The 24,884-nt window shown below is 37.0% G+C and overlaps 1 protein-coding gene across 2 annotated transcripts in view; it reads left to right on the top strand.

Annotated features, from left to right (window-relative positions):
* LOC149818709 (protein-tyrosine-phosphatase IBR5-like) overlaps window positions 1–24,645 on the top strand; it is a 44,404-nt gene extending 19,759 nt beyond the window's left edge. The window contains exons 2-4 of one of the 2 annotated variants that reach the window (XM_089985500.1): window positions 21,768–21,820; window positions 21,920–22,026; window positions 23,952–24,645. In XM_089985500.1, the coding sequence (XP_089841626.1) occupies window positions 21,768–21,820; window positions 21,920–22,026; window positions 23,952–24,238 (447 nt within the window). In that variant the 3' untranslated portion in view covers window positions 24,239–24,645. Of the gene's footprint in view, window positions 1–21,762; window positions 21,821–21,919; window positions 22,027–23,951 lie in introns of both variants that reach the window. The other variant, XM_089985499.1, reaches the window with a different exon arrangement.
* The last annotated feature ends 239 nt before the right edge of the window (window positions 24,646–24,884 follow it).

The raw sequence follows: 24,884 nt of genomic DNA, 5'->3' as shown, positions 1-24,884 counted from the left end.
CTCTCTATTCTATGCTTGTTCTCGTGATTGAATGATAGAACCCATGATTTCTAACAAGGATATTTGAAGGTTCCTACTGATATTGGAGAATTCAGGCGGAGGCTGCACATTGGAATGAATGGCCCACAGGTTGCTTGTGGCTCAGACCATTTCTGCTGGCTCAGATAATCAAGCCAACCTGGACTACACTTGGCCCATTCAGCTGAAAAGTCAGGGCTGGGCGTGAAAGGGTAAGGTTTAGAGCCTTGGCTTGTCTTGACCCTTTGGCAAGCCAAGATTCAAACTACGGGCCAGGCTAAGTGATGCCAGCTGATCCTGTTGTTTGCCCCTAAAAAAACTATAATTTTCTTTTGTGCTACAGAAAGGTGGCCTGATCTTGTTGATAATTGGCACATTGTCAACCAGAATGCTAATCATTTGGCTTTCCTTTTGATTTTTTCCCTCCATCTCAAAAAATAAAAGGTGTAAACACAACTTATACTAAATGAATAGTGTATGCCACGTAGGATAATAATGTGTGCACTAAGGCATCATTGCATTTGTGATTGATCAAAACATGGCCTTGAAAAGTTTTTATTTCTGATGGTTTCAATTAGTCCACAGTACTGTGTATAGATAATGGTTCAACACCTTAGGTCTTCGTGGTTTTTTTTTATGTATCAAAGACAGCATAAGCCCCTCTAATTTTATTGTGACTACTTATCCAAGTTTGCAATTACTAGTGTTATCACAAGCACAAGTGAGAGTAGTTTTGACATTTGAGTTATATTATTTTTATGTAACATAATTGATGTAATATAGATGTATCTGTAATGAAAATACAAAAAGAGTACAAGTGGGTGCCTCTTATGGGCATACAAGAACACAAGAACATACACAATCAAGACCACTTATGGGTCAATACAAGAGCACAACCACTAAAGCCACTTAGGGGTTAAAACACAAGTAAAAAATATAGGAATATTATTAAGGGAATGCTTGTGAACAAGCTTAGCATACAAGAGGGGTTACACCCCCTATTTATACACAAAAGGAAGCAACAAAGAGCCATTGGGAAGTGCTCTCAACAGCTAGAACCCAACAACTAGAAACATAGCTTTTGAGCGCACTCCCAACAACTCTATTTCAAGGGTATTGTAAGGACTATAATGCTCTTGAGAAAAAAATAAAATACATTAAAAAGGAAAACCCTAAAGTGCCCTCTAGGAACACCACTAATTACATAATGTGTAATGACCAAAATACCCCTAACAGGTTTCATTTATTACATAAAGAATATATATATATATATATATATATATATATATATATATATATATATATATATATATATATATATATATATTTTAACACTTCCCCCTCAAACTTACGGTGTAATCACCGAAAGTTTGTTAAGCAAAAAATGAAGCTGGGGAGAAGGAAGAGCTTTCGTAAAGAAGTTGGCTAAATGAAATTCTGATGCTACATAAGGCAGGATGATGGTCTTCTTCTAATACTTTTTACGAACATAGTGGTTGTTCATTTCATTATGTTTGGTGCGCTCATGAAACGTGTGATTGCCGACTATATAGATGTCGCTTTTATTGTTATAGCATAACCTTGAGGGTGAGAGCATATTCACCTCCATGTCTTCCAATAATCTTCTCAACTACAATTTTAAATGTTGTGGTGGCCATGGCACGATAAGCAACTTCAATGGACGACAACAATTCCTTCTGCTGTTTTTTGTATTTGTAAGACACCAAGGAGTCACCTACAAACACACAGAAACCTATAGTTGAGCGTCTATCATTAGGATCTCCTCCCCAATGGGAGTCATTATAAGAAATTAATTCGAGTTGGGAAGAGAAAGACAAAACAATCCCCTTAGAAACAAAATTTTATAATTATCTAATGATACACATAACGGCACTCATGTGCATAATGATAAGGGAATGCTTAAATTGACTGGCAGTATGAACTGCATGTGAGATATCAGATCTGGTAATGGTCAAGTATGTGAGGGCTCCAATAATTTGGCCATAAGGAGTAGGATCATCCAGAGATGTGCCATAATCTATCTTCATTTTTGCATTTATTACTTCAGAAGTGTCCACCCTTTTCTCTTTGTAATGCCATACCTATTTATGACGTCAGAAGCAAACTTGGATTGAGTTAGAAAATAGCCACGAGCAGAATATGCAACCTTAATTCCTAAAAAATATTTAAGAAAGCATAAATCGGTCATTTCAAAGCTTTGTTTCAAACATTTTTAATACAACTAACTCCGTGTTTGTCTCCACTAGTGATGATCATGTCGTCAACATAGATGAGGATAATACCTGCATCAGATCTTTTAATAAACATTAGCAGTGTCAGTATAACAGGAAGCAACGCTAAGTTTAACCATAACAGAACTAAAACAATCATACCGGGCTTTAGGCGCTTGTTTCAAATCATGCAGGGCTTTCCTTAAATGAAACACCTTTCCAACATGAACCTCATATTTAGGTGGTGGGTCAATATAAACTTCTTACTTCAAGTCACCATTGAGGAAGGCATTCTTGACATCCATTTGATAAATAGGCCGACATTTAATGACAACTACAACTATAAAGGTTCTAACAAAAGTCATTCTAGCTACTGGATAATTCATAGCATTCATCCATTCAGGATAATTCTTGGCCTGGATGTACGAGGAGGGTTCAAAGTATGAGAAATTTTTGGCTAGTCAAACTCTATATTGAGGAGTAAAGTTTTTGTAGGATACAAACCTATCTAGAGGCCTATGTATTTTTTATGATTTCCTAAGAGTGTTTTGTTCAGGATTTTCTATGCTAGAATATTGTTCTAAGGTAGTGGGATGTCTTGAAAAGAAGTCGTCATTCACGACTGGGTTTGGATCTCGGATCCAGACCCAGTTTGAGTTTATTTAGTCACATGTTCATTAATGGTCTATTGTTATTTTGCTTGTTGTGTAATGGGTATTTTCATACCCTAATTATACCAGCCTATACTTAATGATAAGCCATATACTGCAGACCCCTAATTGAGGTTTTCTGCAGCCACCACGTTCTCTCTCTCTATTCTTTATTCGTTCTTGTGATTGAATGACAGAACCCATGATTTCTAATATGGTATCAGAGCAAAAGATCCAATCTTGAAGATCGTGCCCTTCTTATGAGCCTCAAGCCAAGTTTCTCTGTCTCTTTTTAAGGTATCTCTCAATCGGATCTCATCTATTCTCCATTTTATTCCCTTGTTCTTAAACCCAATCTTGAATCTATTCAAGTTAACGTGTTTCCTTTCTTCTAAAATCCGAGTTTTGGATTTGTTCATGTCGACTTTTTTTTTTCATCTATTTTCTTTTCTCTGCTTTTCTGTTCTTTTCTCATTGCTGAACGGGATCTCATCCAATATCAGTTTCGATAATCACGCAAGATCAAATTTGATCTTTGCATGATTTCAAGAGTTGAAATCACGTCAATCTAGTTTTCTCGTCGTTTTCAAATTAACGTCAGATCAGATTCTGATCTGAACGTGACCTCAGATTTGTTTTTAATTGATTGATATTATCTTTGAATCTTTTCAGATCAGATTCACCCTTTGAACTTCTTCTCTTTTCTTTGCCATTCCAAAAACGAAAACACATTATTTTCAATAACGTGCCTCTTACTGGTTAACTTCATTCAGAACAGATTTTACTGTATAGCCTGGTTTTCTGCCTCGGATCTGCAGATCATTATTTAATAAAAAAAAGGCATCCGAGTTCTCTAAAATTGAAATATCTGTTCTGAATTTTATTTGCTGAACCTAAAGTGAACCTTCTAGTCTTTTACTCTTTTTTGTTTTTAGTTTTCTCTTGTTTCTTATTTTATCTTGTTTTCGCCTTCGATCGACTATGGATTCATTCTCCTCTTCTCAATCTGGTCTTTCTTCCAACTTTCTTAGTCAACTTGTGTCTGAAAAACTGAACAATTCCAATTTACTAACCTGAAAGAGATTCAAATGCTGAAAAAGGATTCCATGACTATCATGGAGTACTTAAACAAAATGAAGACTATCACATATCAGTTGGCCATCGTGGGTTGTGCGGTCAGTGACAAAGATATGGTGCAACAAACTTTGAGCGGGCTGGGACCCAATTATCATATGATGGTTACTTTCTTATTGTGTTTGCCGGACTTACCTACATTTGAAGATCTTCATGCTAAACTCTTACAACATGAGATGACTTTCAAGGGATTCTCTGAAGATACTCACACTCACATTGGAGCACAAGACATTTTTGCCACAGGAATTACTTATGGTCGAGGACGTGGCAGGTATGAATCTCGGGAAAGAAGAGGTCAAGAGAGAAACATATAAGGAGCTCGTGGAATATTGCCTACACCCAATATTCTTCCTAATTTGCAGAGGCAAAGGACAATACCCACTTGCTTTCTATGCAACAAAAAGGGGCACATCAAAGCTAATTGTTGAAGCTAATTGTTGGTTTAATCCTCAAAATAGAGGAAAGCAATCGGAGACAAGAAAGGGAACAAATGAATTGAAGAATAGTGGAAAAGTCAAAGAGTTGTTATTATCTGCCTTGGCTGAATTGAATCTGAAATAGAATGATCAAGGCACTTGGTATGTTTATTCCGGAGCAGCTACTCATGTTACTGGTGATGCTTGTAAGCTTCTAAATCTTGTTCCTTATGTTGGTAGAAATAGTATAGTTATTGGAGATGAATCTCATCACCATATTTCTCATATTGAAAACTTTGTCATCCCTATGTCCAACTCTTCACTTGCTCTTTCAAATGTCATTCATGTTCCTAATATTAAGAAAAATATTGTTTGTCTCTAAGCTTGTATATGACATCAATGCTTCATTTGAGTTTACTCCTTTTTCTTTTCGTGTCAAGGATCTTCACACGAGGGAAACATTCGCTAAAAGAAAACGATAAGGGAATATGTACGTGTTCCAAGAGAATCCTTCCACTCGCGTTCAGCCTGTTGATTCCACCTTGAAGCTCACATCTTCTTCAGTTACTCCTGAGAGTGTTTTTAGTCTTTCTGAATGTATTGAGCCGAATCTTTGGCAAGGTCGTCTGGGTCATTGTAGTAGTCGTTTTATTGAAAAGCTTGTTTCAAGCAGTCTTATTCCCAAGTCAAGTCTAAGTTTAAGCGTGAATGATAAAAAATGTTCTAGTTGTCTTCAGTGTAACAATCATGTTCTTTATTTTCATTCTTTTAATAAAAGAGCTTCAAGATCGTTTAAAATTATCTGTTCTGATGTTTGGGGTTTGGCTCAAGTTCCTTCCATATCTGGCATCAGATATTATCTCATCTTTGTTGATAGCTACTCTTGGTATACATGGATCTTCTTTATGAAATGTAAATCTGAAACCTTCAAGTTATTTCATAATTTTCATTCTTTTGTTCAAAATCAATTCTCTGATAATATCCTTTGTTTCCAATGTGATGGAGGGGGTGAATTCTCTTCAGATGATTTTATTAATTTTTTCCAGACAAATGGAATAATTAGGCGGGTGTCTTGCCCTCATAAACCTCAACAGAATCAGATTGCTGAACGGAAGCATCGCCATATTGTCGAGAGTGCAATGAGCATGATGCATGATAGTAATCTTCCAGTTACCTTCTGGTCCAAGGCTTTTCATTCAACGGTGTATATCATAAACCGATTGCCCATGAATATCTTGGAAGGCAAATCACTCTATTTTTCTTTGTACGGTGTTCATCCAAATTATCATGATTTGCGTGTGTATGTTATGTTCATGTTGACAGCTCAATGCGGCACAAGTTTCAGGATAAGGCCTTGAAGTGCAGATTTGTGGATCGTATCGAAGAATAAACCAAATGTATTAAGAAAATAATATTTTAAAACTTGTAATATTTTGAATCCTTAGAGAGATCCAAATTGCCCAACTGAGTGGTTTCATTAAAGATTTGGGTTGCGGGTCTCAGTGGTGGCCAAACCGAAACCGTACCCGATTGGGGTGTAATATATATATATACATATATATATATCTAAATAAAAATAAGATAGTAATAATAATACCAAGTATAAATATATATACTTGGATCCGTGGTTGGATCCGTAGGGGTCCAAATATCGGACCCAAACCATCGATGGGCCGTAGATCCAAACCGTTGCGAGATCGCGGGTCATGGATCCAGTTGATCCATGCCCCGCACCACACCGTGCGTTAAGTAAAATGAAAAAAAAAATGAAGTTAAGTATGGGGGCACTATGCAGGCCCGATAAAATGAGTGTTAGGGTTCAGAACCCTAACACAAGCCAAATCACAAGAGGAGGAGGAGGGGGCAATGCGCAGCCGCCGTGTGAAGGGGAGGGTAGCAGATCCCCTTCCGATTTTCGTGGCACCCTTCCATATCTCGCCTCCTTCCTCTCCCATTTAGTCGAACCCTCTCTCTCTCTCTCGTTCTCCCTCAGCTCTCTTCCGTTTCTCTCTTCCTCTCCCTCCCATTTTCCTTTCTTTCTTACACCAGCCGGTGGAAGACGCACGACTCACACGAGCACGGCAGCGAGGTTACTTCGGTTTTTCCATCTCTCTCGTTCGTGTTCGTGGAGTCGGCGTGAGGAGGGCTTGGCTTCACAGCAGCTAGGGAGAAACAATCGAACAAAGTTGGGGATTTCGCATTGCCGAGGTAGGTTTTACTGTGATTTCGATTGTTTACTAAGTTTTCAAGCATGCTTTGGATTTGCCGTAACTCCCAACTCGAAAAATTGGGGTTTTGGGTTTGCCGTGAATCCCCAAATCAAAATTTTGGGATTTAGGTGTAGGATTTATGATGCTTTGCGAATACGTATTAATCTCCAAGTGTATATTGGTTTTGCCGAAAACCACAAATAGAAGATTTGGGAATTTCAGATTCCTGATAATGGGGAAGGGGTTTCTTTGTTTTTGCATGAGTATTTCTTTGTTTTTGCATGAGTATTTCTTTGTTTTTGCGTGAGTATTGATGTCGGGTATGCACTGTTAAACTTTTCCTTCTGAGATTTTTGACTTCTCTGTTTTCTTTTTTCTATGGTTCGGTAGAATGTTTATAAGAACTATGCAGTCATCGTGTGGGTAAAAACTTGGGTTCAGCAAGTGTGACATATTTTGAGTCGTTGCTTCCTGATTTAAACACCTACCGATTTTGGGGAAGATCAGTAGTGAAACCAGGAACTTGGTTTAACTGCATATCCATGCTCCTGCGTGTGAAACAACACTAAAAGGGGTCTGAATTGATGTAGTCTGGAAGGTTTTGTTAAGCCCTACGGTGGTAGCTCTTCCCTGAGTTTTTCTTGGATATAATCGACTCTGTGGATGTTAATACTCATATAGATTTGATTATATAACTGAACCTAGTAAACTTTTTTTATGGTAGATGGTTTTAGAAGTATACTTATATAACACAATAAACTGTAATATGGGATAAATCTCATGGTTTTCTTTTGTTGCATAAGTTGTATTTCCACTGTAAGGTTCAACTGTTGTAGCTTGTACTGTGTTTTATTCCTATATCAATTAATTAGGGGTCCCTGGTGCTCATTGATTTGCTGTTACTGGAAAAGCCTGTGTACACTACTCGGTTATGAGTAGGGCATCAGTGTTCAGCCCATATGAACATTGCAGTAACTTCTGATTTTGATAAATTATGTGATGCCCATTTACACTGTTATACGTGCATAGAGTCTGTTCACCAGTACTTGGGTGAACTACTTTTCAAACTTTAAATCAGAACTCTCACTAAACTCAGAAGAAAATCAAGACTATAATGATTGCCTTGCTAACTACATAACACAGATAGAGTCTGTAAGTGTATGAATAATGCTAGCAGTTTGTTACACGCAATGAATGTTGTGGGTGTCGATCCGCATACCATGATAATATGGATTTTTAATTTTTGAACTGCCATGTCAGAACTAATACATGATATTTACTGATTACAGGTGCTTAAAAAGGGGTAATACCAGAAATTTTAATATTGATGATTATGATTCCTGCACACTTCTAAATTACATGTTCTTTCACTCAATTCTTATTATACTTCTATTTCACATTTTGGTGATGCCTGTACACTGTCTACATGAAGTAGTAGGATTAGGTTTGGATAATAACACAATGGTGCTTGATGAAATGAATACTTATATGAAGCCGTATACTCGATCCTTTGTGAGATACTTGAAAAGGGAACCTAACTAAAACCCTCTAAATAATAAACTCCTGACCAAACCTTTGGGTCGGTTATTGCTGGCACCTGGGTGATATTAGATACCTGAAAAAAAACAAACAAACAAACAAACCAACAGTGTTTTTAAATTGCCATTAAGAATTGTAATTCGTTATGAGATTGTAGGTGGGCTTTCTACTTGTAGTTGGATATATGTGATTCGACCTATTTGTGAAACACTATGTTTTACACTTTAGTAATAAATCGAATTGTAACTTGATATAGAAATGGATGTACGTGCAATTTGGTTTTATCTGAAATTTTTTCATATAAACTGCTGACATTCAAATCTGGAAATGTCTGAGTTTTGACTGCTTTCTGTAGAAGAGCTATGAGACATATTAATGAAATGTCATTTATTGAAATTGTTTGTTGCATGCAGTCAAGTTATGTGAATTGCTTTCCCTTGTTCACTGAGAATTCAAAATGAATGGTAGGGAGTTTGGGAATCATGCCTAATTGGGCAATATGGATTGGGTACCTGATGCAGGTACTTTTGTTAATGAACGTGTACTCAATGTCAATAACATTGGTGAGAAAATTAAAGGTTAATTTCTGTGAGCCTGACTGGTTGAAAGATACTGGGCATTTGTGTCCGATTGGTTTAAAAGTACCAAAGCATTTAGAATAATGATCATAATACTGATAAGAACTTAAATTTAATTCTTGTTGCTCGACTGGTTTAAAGGCACCGGAGCACTTTGAGTGGGTTATGCAATCAATATGACAAAGGATGAGAATTGTTCTTTGCACCTTGGTAAAATGACTAAGGTTGAGAATTCTACTACTATGATAGTAGAAATAAGTTGGGGAAATGCCCCATACTTCGGAAAAATAATTAAATGAAAAGATTAACCCACTCAGATTCGGGCTTACCTTGGAAAGGGTAGGTGGTACAAAACTCTGGGGACATGTGTTTAGTTTCGAGCGTAAAGCGACTCGTTGGTCCCAGTCCTCAGAGTTGGGGGACCCGGACTACCAAATGTGTCCTAGGTGGTAGTTCCATGTTCTTCTGCAGAAGTTAGGGATGCATCCTGTTTTGGTTTTGGCCTTTGGGAGTTTCTCTCGGTCACTGGCCGCTCCCTTGAGATTTCAGTCACAGTTAGAATGTTCGGGTTAATAAAACAACTTTGAATAATATACCCCCGAACGTTCTCTTCTGTGATGGTTGCCTTGGCCCGTGTGTACCCGCGGGATAAGAAAAGATAAACATCAATTAGAATATTTTAAGTATCACAGTGATTGGAATTACTAGGGAGACATGCTTATATTCTTCCAGCATGTTCTGAGCTTGTGATGAAATGAAATACTGAAAGGTGTAGATATGAGATAATTGAATTCATATTGTGGTTGTCACATGATTGAGATGCATGTTGTTGCTGTTGCACAATTCGCTTTACTTGCTTATGTATATGTCTGTTACAGTTGTTGCATAGTTTGCTTCACTTACTTTTAAGCATTCAATGGAATCGGTGGCCATGATATATTTAAATGCTGCAAATGATATTACCTTATCATGAGATGAATTCTGTACTCCTGCAATGGTTGATTTGGTCTTGGTAGTGTTTATATATTCTAGCTAGAAACTTAAATTAACAATGTGCAGTAGTTTAGTAATGTTCATATTCTCATGCTATGTTTTATTGTCCGTAATTAAACAAATCCCTTGCATACTTGTTACTTAGTATATTTGCCAAATTTACAGTAATTCGTACTTAGACGTGGTAGTCTAATTCCAATCAATTTACTATTTTTCAGGTAAATAATAGGGTTTATGAGCGGTTGCGGGATGAGGCATCGAATCGAGATTTTTGGATTTATTGTTCCAGGGATCGCTTGAATTTATTGTAAATTTTAACTATTCATATCATTTAAAACTCTGATGATTTTCATTAATATTGAAATGAAATAAATGTCTTGGGTTTCTCTCCACCGTAATGTCTCGAAATGCTTAACCTTATTTTATTTCTTGTTTCCGATGTTATAAAAAAAAAATCTTCAAAATTTGGGTTAAAATTTCGGGGTGTTACAAATGGTATCAGAGCTTGGGAACAATAAATCAAAGATCACGGTCGTGCCACACCCTGCAAGCGCTCTGTAAGTATAATTTATTTTGTTTTGTTATTGGTTATATTACTTGTTCTTTTATGGTGATTCTCATATTACCATGTAGGTAAATTCACGCTTATAATTGATTGATTTTGACTTATTAACGAATGACTTATTAACGAATGATACTTCACGCTTACAAATGATTAGCTTGTAGGTTGTTTACTTATCACGACTACATAGTTTCTCTGTAGATGATTGTATTATGATTGTCTGAATGGATTTATCATACATGATTGATGTCTGTGTCATGGATATCTGATTAAATTTCTTAGTAGATATGTGTGGATGTTTCACGTCGAAATAATCGAATATGATATGATATAATAATTATCAATTCGCATGATATGATGATCTGAATGTCTTAGATACATATATGATTGAAATCCTATCGGCATAACTCGAACTACGTAGAAGTTACGTATCTTGAGGTTTAGTTGATTCTTGATATATAGATGATCACATTGTATAGAACTCATGCTTTGAGGTTAGATTTGGAAAATGCAATGCTTCGAGTGGTAATGATATGGTGCAGAGGATAATATGCTTTAGTATGATATGATTGAAATGCCACGTGATCAGAGGTTTTGAAAGCATGCGATATATGCTTAAAGTTCACTAGTGAACTATGATTCATGGAGCCTTATTGGTGAAAAAGTGTGATTTCATGATTTTTAGAGTCATATGAAGTGATGATGCATATTAATGATATGTATACTTATGCCCATATTGGTGGCTACCGACCTTGAGAGCGGTCGATCGTAGTTATGCATATATCACTATTTTGGCACCTGTTGAGGACCTTTTCCATAAAAGGTTATCTGTGAAGGCGTGTATGACCAAGATTAGGTAATCCGGCTTGAATGGTAGATCTCCGTGAGGTAATACATTGTCCAAGAACGGGCAGCCGCAAAGACAGTAAGTTCATGTGAGGAAGTGTAATGTCCAAGACCGGGTATACCATCTAGGGCGGTAATTCCGTGTGAGGTTGTGCATTTCCTAGACCAGATGATCCGACGTGGATCTTATTAATCTTTAATTAATAAAGAGTCATGTCAAATTGGGAGAATTTGCTGAGATTGATTGATATAGCCTATTAGAGATCAATAGATTTGACTTTAGTTATAGCAGAACTGGATCAATATTGATTTTAAATCTTGATATAATGACATGTTTGTATCTTTTGAGAATACAAGAGCCACTCTTTGAGAGATTCTAGACCTTGATTTGAGAATATGTTTGGGTCTTGTGTGAAAAGATGGTACCATTTTGAGAATAACATCTTGATCGAGGTTATGACATGGGACAACTAGCCACACAAAACCTTGAGAATTAGTAATAAATAGAGGTTAATCAGGACAAAGAGTCTGTTAGAACTAGTGAGGACAACAAACAACGATGTGATTATGATAAAATAAAGAAAATTTCATCCAATAATCTAGAACAAGCTAAAGGAATAGCAGGTTATGTCTATTATCCGTGACTAAAACAAGTAGGAAGTAGTGGACATACACTCTAACTGCCTCAGGGTAAGACTTTCTAAGTGATTCAGTACAAATTTTGCCATTAATGAAATCATGTACGGATTTTGACGAGACCGACTTTTAGCTCCAAACGTCTCTTAGAAACTCATTGTGCGTTGTCCTGTTCCTTATATGTTGGGATATATGTTGGGAGTTTACACATATATGTGCATCCTTGTCGATAACAACTCCCTCAGACTACGATCTCTACGGCATTTTTACAATGAAATTTCGAGGACAAAATTCTTTTTAGGGGGAAAGGATGTAATACCCACGATTTTTATCAGATAAATAAATTTAGATTTTTAAGTCATTAAGGTGATACACGAATATTTTATTGTTTTAATTATTTATTCGAATTTGAATCTTGGATAACCTATTTGGATCCTTGAAGTAAATCGGATTTTAATGAGAAAATTTCTACAACACTTTAGTGAGAATTGGTATAGCTTAAGGCGATGTTCGGATCCACAATATTGCATTTTGATCTTCGATATCAGAATTTCAATATATATATCTGGATCCTTGTATTGAAACCATAAAGATCAATGTATATTTAGTCGGATCAATAATAATTCATTTGGATCCATAGTTCCAAATCATATAATTAAAACTTTAGATTTCTGGATCCAAATTTATTAAAAGGATTTACGAAGCACAATGGATCCTGGATCCATATTAAGTTATGTCAATTTTTGGTTAACGTAAATGGATTTATATTAACCTATGAAAGACCCACAAGATCGTATCGAAGAATAAACCAAATGTATTAAGAAAATAATATTTTAAAACTTGTAATATTTTGAATCCTTAGACAGATCCAAATTGCCCAACTGAGTGGTTTCATTAAAGATTTGGGTTGCGGGTCTCAGTGGTGGCCAAACCAAAACCGTACCCGATTGGGGTGTAATATATATATATATATATATATCTAAATAAAAATAAGATAGTAATAATAATACCAAGTATAAATATATATACTTGGATCCGTGGTTGGATCCGTAGGGGTCCAAATATCGGACCCAAACCATCGATGGGCCGTAGATCCAAACCGTGGCGAGATCGCGGGTCATGGATCCAGTTGATCCATGCCCCGCACCACACCGTGCGTTAAGTAAAATGAAAAAAAAAATGAAGTTAAGTATGGGGGCACTATGCAGGCCCGATAAAATGAGTGTTAGGGTTCAGAACCCTAACACAAGCCAAATCACAAGAGGAGGAGGAGGGGGCAATGCGCAGCCGCCGTGTGAAGGGGAGGGTAGCAGATCCCCTTCCGATTTTCGTGGCACCCTTCCATATCTCGCCTCCTTCCTCTCCTATTTAGCCGAACCCTCTCTCTCTCTCTCGGTCTCCCTCAACTCTCTTCCGTTTCTCTCTTCCTCTCCCTCCCATTTTCCTTTCTTTCTTACACCAGCCGGTGGAAGACGCACGACTCACACGAGCACGGCAGCGAGGTTACTTCGGTTTTTCCATCTCTCTCGTTCGTGTTCGTGGAGTCGGCGTGAGGAGGGCTTGGCTTCACAGCAGCTAGGGAGAAACAATTGAACAAAGTTGGGGATTTCGCATTGTCGAGGTAGGTTTTACTGTGATTTCGATTATTTACTAAGTTTTCAAGCATGCTTTGGATTTGCCGTAACTCCCAACTCGAAAAATTGGGGTTTTGGGTTTGCCGTGAATCCCCAAATCAAAATTTTGGGATTTAGGTGTAGGATTTATGATGCTTTGCGCATACGTATTAATCTCCAAGTGTATATTGGTTTTGCCGAAAACCCCAAATAGAAGATTTGGGAATTTCAGATTCCTGATAATGGGGAAGGGGTTTCTTTGTTTTTGCATGAGTATTTCTTTGTTTTTGCATGAGTATTTCTTTGTTTTTGCGTGAGTATTGATGTCGGGTATGCACTGTTAAACTTTTCCTTCTGAGATTTTTGACTTCTCTGTTTTCTTTTTTCTATGGTTCAGTAGAATGTTTATAAGAACTATGCAGTCATCGTGTGGGTAAAAACTTGGGTTCAACAAGTGTGACATATTTTGAGTCGTTGCTTCCTGATTTAAACACCTACCGATTTTGGGGAAGATAAGTAGTGAAACCAGGAACTTGGTTTAACTGCATATCCATGCTCCTGCGTGTGAAACAATACTAAAAGGGGTCTGAATTGATGTAGTCTGGAAGATTTTGTTAAGCCCTACGGTGGTAGCTCTTCCCTGAGTTTTTCTTGGATATAATCGACTCTGTGGATGTTAATACTCATATAGATTTGATTATATAACTGAACCTAGTAAACTTTTTTTATGGTAGATGGTTTTAGAAGTATACTTATATAACACAATAAACTGTAATATGGGATAAATCTCATGGTTTTCTTTTGTTGCATAAGTTGTATTTCCACTGTAAGGTTCAACTGTTGTAGCTTGTACTGTGTTTTATTCCTATATCAATTAATTAGGGGTCCCTGGTGCTCATTGATTTGCTGTTACTGGAAAAGCCTGTGTACGTTACTCGGTTATGAGTAGGGCATCAGTGTTCAGCCCATATGAACATTGCAGTAACTTCTGATTTTGATAAATTATGTGATGCCCATTTACACTGTTATACGTGCACAGAGTCTGTTCACCAGTACTTGGGTGAACTACTTTTCAAACTTTAAATCAGAACTCTCACTAAACTCAGAAGAAAATCAAGACTATAATGATTGCCTTGCTAACTACATAACACAGATAGAGTCTGTAAGTGTATGAATAATGCTAGCAGTTTGTTACACGCAATGAATGTTGTGGGTGTCGATCCGCATACCATGATAATATGGATTTTTAATTTTTGAACTGCCATGTCAGAACTAATACATGATATTTACTGATTACAGGTGCTTAAAAAGGGGTAATACCAGAAATTTTAATATTGATGATTATGATTCCTGCACACTTCTAAATTACATGTTCTTTCACTCAATTCTTATTATACTTCTATTTCACATTTTGGTGATGCCTGTACACTGTCTACATGAAGTAGTAGGATTAGGTTTGGATAATAACACAATGGTGCTTGATGAAATGAATACTTATATGAAGCCGTATACTCGATCCTTTGTGAGATACTTGAAAAGGGAACCTAACTGAAACCCTCTAAATAATGAACTCCTGACCAAACCTTTGGGTCGGTTATTGCTGGCACCTGGGTGATATTAGATACCTGAAAAAAACAAACAAACAAACAAGCCAACAGTGTTTTTAAATTGCCATTAAGAATTGTAATTCGTTATGAGATTGTAGGTGGGCTTTCTACTTGTAGTTGGATATATGTGATTCGACCTATTTGTGAAACACTATGTTTTACACTTTAGTAATAAATCGAATTGTAACTTGATATAGAAATGGGTGTACGTGCAATTTGGTTTTATCTGAAATTTTTTCATATAAACTGCTGACATTCAAATATGGAAATGTCTGAGTTTTGACTGCTTTCTGTAGAAGAGCTATGAGACATATTAATGAAATGTCATTTATTGAAATTGTTTGTTGCATGGAGTCAAGTTATGTGAATTGCTTTCCCTTGTTCACTGAGAATTCAAAATGAATGATAGGGAGTTTGGGAATCATGCCTAATTGGGCAATATGGATTGGGTACCTGATGCAGGTACTTTTGTTAATGAACGTGTACTCAATGTCAATAACATTGGTGAGAAAATTAAAGGTTAATTTCTGTGAGCCTGACTGGTTGAAAGATACCGGGCATTTGTGTCCGATTGGTTTAAAAGTACCAAAGCATGTAGAATAATGATCATAATACTGATAAGAACTTAAATTTAATTCTTGTTGCTCGACTGGTTTAAAGGCACCAGAGCACTTTGAGTGGGTTATGCAATCAATATGACAAAGGATGAGAATTGTTCTTTGCACCTTGGTAAAATGACTAAGGTTGAGAATTCTACTACTATGATAGTAGAAAGAAGTTGGGGAAATGCCCCATACTTCGGGAAAATAATTAAATGAAAAGATTAACCCACTCAGATTCGGGCTTACCTTGGAGAGGGTAGGTGGTACAAAACTCTGGGGACATGTGTTTAGTTTCGAGCGTAAAGCGACTCGTTGGTCCCAGTCCTCAGAGTTGGGGGACCCGGACTACCAAATGTGTCCTAGGTGGTAGTTCCATGTTCTTCTGCAGAAGTTAGGGATGCATCCTGTTTTGGTTTTGGCCTTTGGGAGTTTCTCTCGGTCACTGGCCGCTCCCTTGGGATTTCAGTCACAGTTAGAATGTTCGGGTTAATAAAACAACTTTGAATAATATACCCCCGAACGTTCTCTTCTGTGATGGTTGCCTTGGCCCGTGTGTACCCGCGGGATAAGAAAAGATAAACATCAATTAGAATATTTTAAGTATCACAGTGATTGGAATTACTAGGGAGACATGCTTATATTCTTCCAGCATGTTCTGAGCTTGTGATGAAATGAAATACTGAAAGGTGTAGATATGAGATAATTGAATTCATATTGTGGTTGTCACATGATTGATGTGCATGTTGCTGCTGTTGCACAATTCGCTTTACTTGCTTATGTATATGTCTGTTACAGTTGTTGCATAGTTTGCTTCACTTACTTTTAAGCATTCAATGAAATCGGTGGCCATGATATATTTAAATGCTGCAAATGATATTACCTTATCATGAGATGAATTCTGTACTCCTGCAATGGTTGATTTGGTCTTGGTAGTGTTTATATATTCTAGCTAGAAACTTAAATTAACAATGTGCAGTAGTTTAGTAATGTTCATATTCTCATGCTATGTTTTATTGTCCGTAATTAAACAAATCCCTTGCATACTTGTTACTTAGTATATTTGCCAAATTTACAGTAATTCGTACTTAGACGTGGTAGTCTAATTCCAATCAATTTACTATTTTTCAGGTAAATAATAGGGTTTATGAGCGGTTGCGGGATGAGGCATCGAATCGAGATTTTTGGATTTATTGTTCCAGGGATCGCTTGAGTTTATTGTAAATTTTAACTATTCATATCATTTAAAACTCTGATGATTTTCATTAATATTGAAATGAAATAAATGTCTTGGGTTTCTCTCCACCGTAATGTCTCGAAATGCTTAACCTTATTTTATTTCTTGTTTCCGCTGTTATAAAAAAAAAATCTTCAAAATTTGGGTTAAAATTTCGGGGTGTTACAGAGAGAGGTGCTTCCTTCGATCTTTTGTTGTTTTCCACCATCATCCTTGTTCTTTTTTTGATTCACGCAAAGGTATGGGTCTCCTCTTTTGGGATCAAGTGAGAAATCGAATGTTGGTTTGATTTCCATGCAATATCTTGGCTGAAAATCCATGGAAAAAGTGTTTATGTGAATGTTTTCTCAAGGACACATAGAGGTTGATTCATGGATCTTCCTCAATGGTGGTATTCTTGATTCCTTTCATCTTTTCAATGAAACAAAATTCTGTATGTGTTAAACAGATTTTTCATGGGTGGTAAGAGTTTCTTTTAGAGCTTTCTTTGATGAATATCGATTCCATTGATGGATCATGATATGGACTGGGTAGATGCATGAAAATATATGTTGAAACCATGTTGAATGCATGTATTTTCCAGAAAAAGTGTGTAAAATGGTATGCTTATTGAGAAAGTTGAATATGCATGCATTCTTGAATAAGTATTCTCAAGTAAACTTATTGCTCATGTTATATTTCTGAACATGCATATGTTTTAATTTGTTTTGTAAGCATATGTGAATGTGATCATGTTTGAACATGCATACTTGGGCCATGAACCTTGTAAATGCATGTATGTATAAACCTGAAAATGTTTACAACATGTTTCATTTATGTAACGATGCATAATCCATGTACAGTTTTAAAGAAAAAAAATTCAGGTTATAACAGTGGACTTGTTTTGGGCCTTGCGGTCTGGCCGACAAACCAGCCGAGTTTGGCTCGGCTGGTTAGGTCTGGCCAGGCCTGCCAGGTCCGGTTGGACTATGTCCAGCAGGCCTGGCAAGGCCTGCCGAGCCACAGGGCTCAGCCGAGTGGCTCGGTTGAGCCGACTCAGGTTAAAAAACAATATGTTTTTTTTGGGTGGTCAGTCCGGCCCTGACAGCACACACGCAGGCCCGGCATGTGCATAGGTTGTCAGGCCCAACCGACATTTTCGGCTGGGGCTGGCTTGGCTAGCTCGGGGCTGGTAGGGACCTGCTGGGCCCAATCCAGCCTTTGGGCAGGACCAGAGTTACCAGGAGCTTCTTAGATAGGTGGGAAGCTCGCTTCCCGAAAACTCGTTTCAGAAGCACGATACTCCTCGCTTCCGAAACTTGATGAGAACCTCGATTCCCCCACTCTTCTCCTATGCTTTCCACACGCTTCCTTTATTCCTATTATATGTTCTCTTACTCGACTTTTCATGCTTTTTATGTGTTTTCTCTGACTCTTCTCACTCATTTCCATGTGTTTTCGCTAAATTGGTAGTCATCATTTTTAGATTTTGTTAAAAATTTAATTCTTATACTAAAAAATAATGAAATTTAATATTAGTCACTTTTATTTTAGTTTTTATTTGTGTTTTGTTTTGATTCTCATTCAATTCTTATATTTCTTTTTTTTTATTCCTCGCTTCCCGCTTCCTATATATTTTAAAATGCATTGTTTCTTGCTTCCGCTTCCCGTATCGTTTACTGCTTCTGCTTCCTAGTCTGGCAACCTTGGGCAGGACTGGGACAGGCCTGGCAGTCCACTGCCAGGTCTGGCCAGGGTCTGTCCAGACTAGACCCAGTCGATCCTGGTCGGCTGTGCCTGTTTGGGCTAGTCGGCTGGGTGTAAACCCCTTTAAAAAAAACTACATATATATATATATATATATATATATATATATATGAAATTAACACAGGGTGTGGTTTAAACCGGGGCTTCAAATTGAACATGTATGCAAATTTTCAGATCTTGTTATGAGCATGCACTTTGATTTTAATCCATTTTATGAATGTAATTTTTCATATGCCTTGATGGGATATGACATGCTTAAGTTGTATGCTAAGTACAAAGCTAGTTTATATTGCATGTATGTACATGAAATTTATGTGGGTTTACATGTGTGTAGTTGCATGAGTATTCACGTGTGTGAATCGTGAATGGGTGAATGCATTTGACATGAATGTATGCACTAAATGAAAGTATGCAGTTGACTCGATTACGTGTATTAAATAAAGGCGTGCACTTGTCACAAGGATATGAATTGAATAAAAGCATGCATATGAAAATTTTTGTTTCATGCGCATAGTTAAAATTTGCATATATGAATGTGCATTTGAAAAGCATGTGACCTTATTTCATATATGGCATGTTATGGTTTTTGCATATGGTGCATCGATGATTATAATGGATCATCATGGGCCCGGTGAGCCTAGAACTTTGATTTGCTTCTTCTTTACTTATTTTAATGCAGCACAAAAGTCATAATTATATTGTTTCACTGTATTGCATTGTCCTATGTCTTTCCGCGGGCTATGGTCCCGTGATGGGTCTCGCATGTGCATGCTGAATTGTAAATTAATTAAATGGGCCATTAATAATAAGATAAAGAAAGTGAAGAGTGTAATATACGTTCTGAGATATCTCGTCGTTAGAATGAGACTCTTAGAGTTTCGGTTTTGGGAAAACCACGAGGATACAAAAACTGTGTGCATTATTGTTACACCTGAACCCGATATTGAGGTTCTTTCTCCTGACCGCGGTTTTAGGAAGAGTCCGTCACTTTACCTGGGGGTGGTGTGTAGACACAACTGTTGTTTTGGTATACCAAGAAAGTGATAATATTGGATGTGGAGGTCCTTAGTGTCTCGACATTAGATGTGGAGGTCTAATGTTCTGAAGGTTGATTCGGTCGAGGGCTAAGTTTGGAACTTAATAATAAAATACAACTTGTGTACTAAGTTACCTTGAGAACCCTACTTGACCTCAAGAAATTTTATCTGTTTGGTGTATCTGCGGGCAACAGTAATAAAAAGAAAAACTTAAATTGTGTGCATTCTAATAGGGGCATGCATATAATCAAAGAACTTGTTAAAGATAATAAATTATTTATGCATATGCACTGACATCATGCATTTTTCCTGTTATGTATTAGATCATACATATTTACTTGCTTTCCTTACTAATGAAGCACGATTGATATTATGATATTGCACAATATTGCATGCTGAATATCTTTACTACTTAAATCAAATTATGAAAATTATTCTAGTAATGCTTTTTTAAATTATTGCATGAATTTTATCTATATTCTTTATGCTTATTTGTTTTATTAGAGAGACTCGTATATAAAATTTCTTTGATTTCTAATACCCCTACTTTTGTGTTTTTCGCAGTCTCAGGGGATTAGTGAGGTGACTTGCTAAGGAGAGGAACTACGAGAGAACGACATGACTGCTTGACAGATTCTATAGACAACATGACTCTTTTCTTTTCATTTAATTATTATGCATTATGATAACTCTGCATTTGTCGTATTGACTCTATTCCTTCTGAAATAATAAATGATGGTTTGTTATGGTATGGATGATAAATGTAAGATCCCTTGTGGTTTGTTTAGTTATCTAGCTGTGAATGAAACTGTAAAGACCCCGAGTCTCTGGAAAGATTTCTACAATGGATTTAAAAAAAAAAATCACACTTTTCTTGGGTACGAGTTGGGGTCGTTACATTCCTTGGTTGGACATATATATATATATATAAAATCTGTTTTTTATTAGTTGACCCGATAGGGGCATTTTTGTCTTTTCACATGTAATTATAGTTGTTTATTAGAAACAACTATATTTTTATTTTTCTTATTTTCTTTTGTTAATTTTATTTCCTTGCCATTGGGGCCCCCACTCCATAGAGTCGTTGGGCTCCCAAATATGACCGTTGGGAGCTCCCCAACTACTCTATGAAGGGAGCTCCCAATGGCCTCCCCTTTAAGTTGTATATAAATAGGGGAGGTGTTTCCCCTATTTCTTTCATTGCTTTCAAGCATATTATTAATAAAATCCTATTCTTTTACTTGTTGATGTTGCCCTTTGTATTGTCTCAACTTTTGATTATGCACTTTTGTGCCTTTGTATTTGTCCACTCTTGGGCTTGTTTTGTGCTTTTGCACTTTGTTCATGTAATTCCAAATACTTCATTACAGGACAGTCCCCCTTCCCTATGTATATATTATATATGTTAACAATCTATGTATTAGTGAATACATTAGGGTGCAGTCTCTCACCTTAAAGAAACCATTAGAGGCCAACCGTGTGTGCTTCCTTCCATCTTCACTTGCTTCTTGCAGATGCTCATAGAGATACCAAATTTTCAACCAGGTTCAGTTAGTACTGTAACTTGCAATCCAATGTACCTGTCATGCCTGGGTTCTTGTTGTTTTCATGATTCTATCTCAGCACACAGGCTGTTGAGCCTTGCTGGTCTAAGACTTGGACCCACAACCCTGTTGGCTATGTCCAACATTAGATATCCAGGATAAAATCCATCTGTTGCTGGTATAGATTTGGTTTCCTTAGTTATGTTTGTGGTTTTCAAAGATTTTATTCAATGATTATTTCTGCTTTTGTGGCAATGTGTGTGAATTACATACTACTTTTAGCAGTCCATTACTTGTGTACACTAAGTAGGGCATCATTTCGTAATTTTTTCACTTTAGTTCTATTATCACTTTATAGTTGCATAGAGTTTGTTTTGGAAAATTTGTCTGAGCTGCTTGTTTTTATGCTCCACTTTAGGGTGACTAATTTCGGATTCACCAGTTCCTAGTTCTACATAAGCTACTTGATTTTTTGTCCTTGTAGATGTTACTAGCCTATGATGCTGGATGATGCTTTCTGATGGCAAGCTCATTGAGATTGAAATGGATCTTCCTTAATTGTGCAGAGCAGTGTGAAAAGGACAAGGCACGCATTCTCGTTCACTGCATGTCCGGAAGAAGCAGGTAAATTTTTACTGATGAAATGACATATTTCAGAGTAAGAGAGCATGTTCAGAGAGTTATGCATAATTGTAAATTTTTTATGTTCAAACCTTTCAACAGGTCCCCTGCTGTTGTGATTGCTTACCTGATGAAGCGCAAAGGATGGAGGCTTGCTCAGAGTTATCAGTGGGTGAAAGATCGAAGGCCCTCTGTGGAATTATCTGCAGGTATTTGACATTGTGTGCTTTGCATCTCTGTGCATGATATCGAGCTATGTAATTGGAACTTGATATTCTTGTGCTTACTTCAAATCAATTCAACTAAAATATCTTTCCTCTGCTTTTTGGTTTATGTTCTCTTCTGCACTGTACCTCATATAATTGTGTAAAAGCCAATAATGTACTCTTTAGGCAAGGCCATTTTATCTCAGAATTTTTTTTAAGGTGACAATTTCTAAAACGAAAGCTTGGAAAGCAAGCATACTTGCAGAATATATGTTTGTTGGGTCTTGTTAATTTATGCCAAAAATTCCGAACTTCAACAAATTTTCATCTTGGCAAAGTGATAATTCCAACTTTCCATGTTTTACTACAGTCAGTGCCTGACAAACCCATTTAGTTTAGATGCATCTCTCTCTCTCTCTCATGTGGTTTTGATAACTTTTAAAAATTTCCAAAGCTTGTCATGAATTTTAAAATACTAGTGTTTGTACAAATTTCTAAAGATTGTTCATGTATTTCTTGCATGTAAACTTCTAAATTTAAGATACTAGATTTACTAAAGATTGTTTATGTATCTCTCTTGCATTTAAGCTTCTTTTATTGCAGATAATTTGGGGGTGTGAATCTGCTTTTTTCCAGGCAATTATTTTCTTGATCTTTCCATTTCACCTTTTCCATTTGCTGCTTGAATATAGCTTCCATGTTGATTGGCAGAAAGCCTTCAATTGGAATATGCACTATAGGTTACATATTCATTTGACTTTGTGTGGCGGAAGATGATTCTAATAGTATTAGAGGGGAAAAAGTTAATTCTATATACAAATTTAAATGCATATCATAGTACTTTTGCTTTTTTATTCATAAATTCATTCTGAATACAACTGGGGCAACATTCATAGATTAAACAAGTATCATGTGTTGGAGGTTTTCTTCTGGTAATCACTAGTAGTTCTCAGATTTTACATGCTAAGAAAAACATTAACACAAATAAAAATTTAAGGGAAAAGAAAACTCAAGCTGATAATTATGATCTGTTGTTCTTTGTGATCTTTTATAGCCATGGTCATTGCTCTTTCTGCGTCAAGTACATATATTTATAACCTTAACAAAATTCATTATTTGTAAAGATGTGAACTAAGACAACAGTTATCTGTTAATTAGAAGCCTTAGATGCATTTGCAAATCTGGTGATGAGGAAAGTCTTCTGGAGGCAGCAGATGTAGGGATGTCTGTGGATCGGGGCGGATGCGGGGGACGTCTCTACCCCTGCCCCATCTCAAAAATCTGGCCTCTATCCCTGCCTTCATTCCTACACGAGTTTTGTTTTTAACCTCCATCCCCTTTTTATGTCCATCCCCGGTCCAAACGGGCGAGGCGGGCCCCGTTTCCCCCCGGGTCCACTACCATCCCTAAAGAAGGAGGCTGAACCATCAAAGAGTATTTTAATTATTTTACTAACAGGGATTGGGGCGGGGCGGGGTGGGGCAGGGGAACACGTAAGTCCATCCCTGCACGGGTTTTGATTTTAACCTCCATCCCGGCCTCCATCCCCATTTCATGTCCTCCATCCCCGGTCCAAACGGGGCTGGGCGAGGCGGGGCGGGGCCCCGTTTCCCCGGGTCCACTGCCATCCCTAAGCAGATGTCTCTTGAGATGCACTGGCAAATTTGATCAAAGATACCTTTGATCTTTTCCCTTAAATCAAATGGCCTTATATTGTAATTCAATTGACAATATCCAAAGTCATGGAGATGAACTCTCTAGGATTGCTCTCTCTGGAAAGCTTTATAAAGTCAACCATTGTTAGCATGTCCAATATTTATGGGGCAAATGAGATTCCATGTAGCCTAAAAGATCAAATGTTGAAACTAGACATTATATGTTGCATTATATGTTGAAACTGGACATCTGATATTTTTCATGTTTTATAGCTGTTTATCAGCAGCTGCAGGAGTATGAACAGAATATCTTTGGAACTAGCAATAATGACCCAATATCCCTCATTTGTTCAGTTGAGACACCCTCACTGAAATTTGGGTTTCCAGCGACAGGTGCTACTTTCTCAGCTCCTCTGTTCAATCAACCGCCATCAGCCTTCATCTTTGATTGGGGAAATACAAACAATTCACCTCAGGGGTTCACTTTTGGAGCGCGTAAGAATGACCCTTTCAGTGTCCTGCCTCCCAATGGAGCCGATACACCTATGGATAGCTCTTAATGTTGCTCAATTAGCCTTTTAAGAATTATCAAAAAGTAACATGGAGGCCAAAAGAAAATGGTGAAAAGTGGCAAAAGTTTTTATGTGAAGTTCATGTCAACGGGTTTTCATGATTACAATATTACATACAATAAGCATCCATTCACTGGACATGTCAACTGCAAAATTATAGTGTTTGGCAGTCCTTTCTGTAACTATTGGCTTTCTATAAATTATTTTTCATAATTAACTTTCCTGTTGACTATTCTCTAGTGATTGGGTTAAATATGGTCTCTTGTCTTTTGTACGGTTTCTTCTCATGCTACTTATAGAAATTCATGAGAATGAATTAAGACTGCAGTGGTACGTGCTATATGACGCTTGAGCCCTTCAAAACTCTAATAATCTGGAAAAGGTAGGATTGTCAAACATGGGTAATGTGATATTCTAAGACCACTGCACAAACATTGGTTATTTGGAAATGACTGATTCTGTATTTGCACTGATAAATTATGCTTAACCAATGTGTGGTATTATGCTTACAGGCCCATATGATATGGTGCCCAAAGTTTCCTTTTATCAGTGCACTAATTCTACAAATCCCATTGGCTCTGTGCATGAATATTACCTAGAGTTTGAGCTTTTAGATACTCTCTCTCTCTCTCTC

The sequence above is a fragment of the Nuphar pumila genome, chromosome 13, assembly GCF_984573655.1.
Source record: "Nuphar pumila chromosome 13, dmNupPumi1.hap1.1, whole genome shotgun sequence".
Lineage (NCBI taxonomy): Eukaryota > Viridiplantae > Streptophyta > Magnoliopsida > Nymphaeales > Nymphaeaceae > Nuphar > Nuphar pumila.
This window is presented reverse-complemented; position numbering and strand designations above follow the sequence as displayed.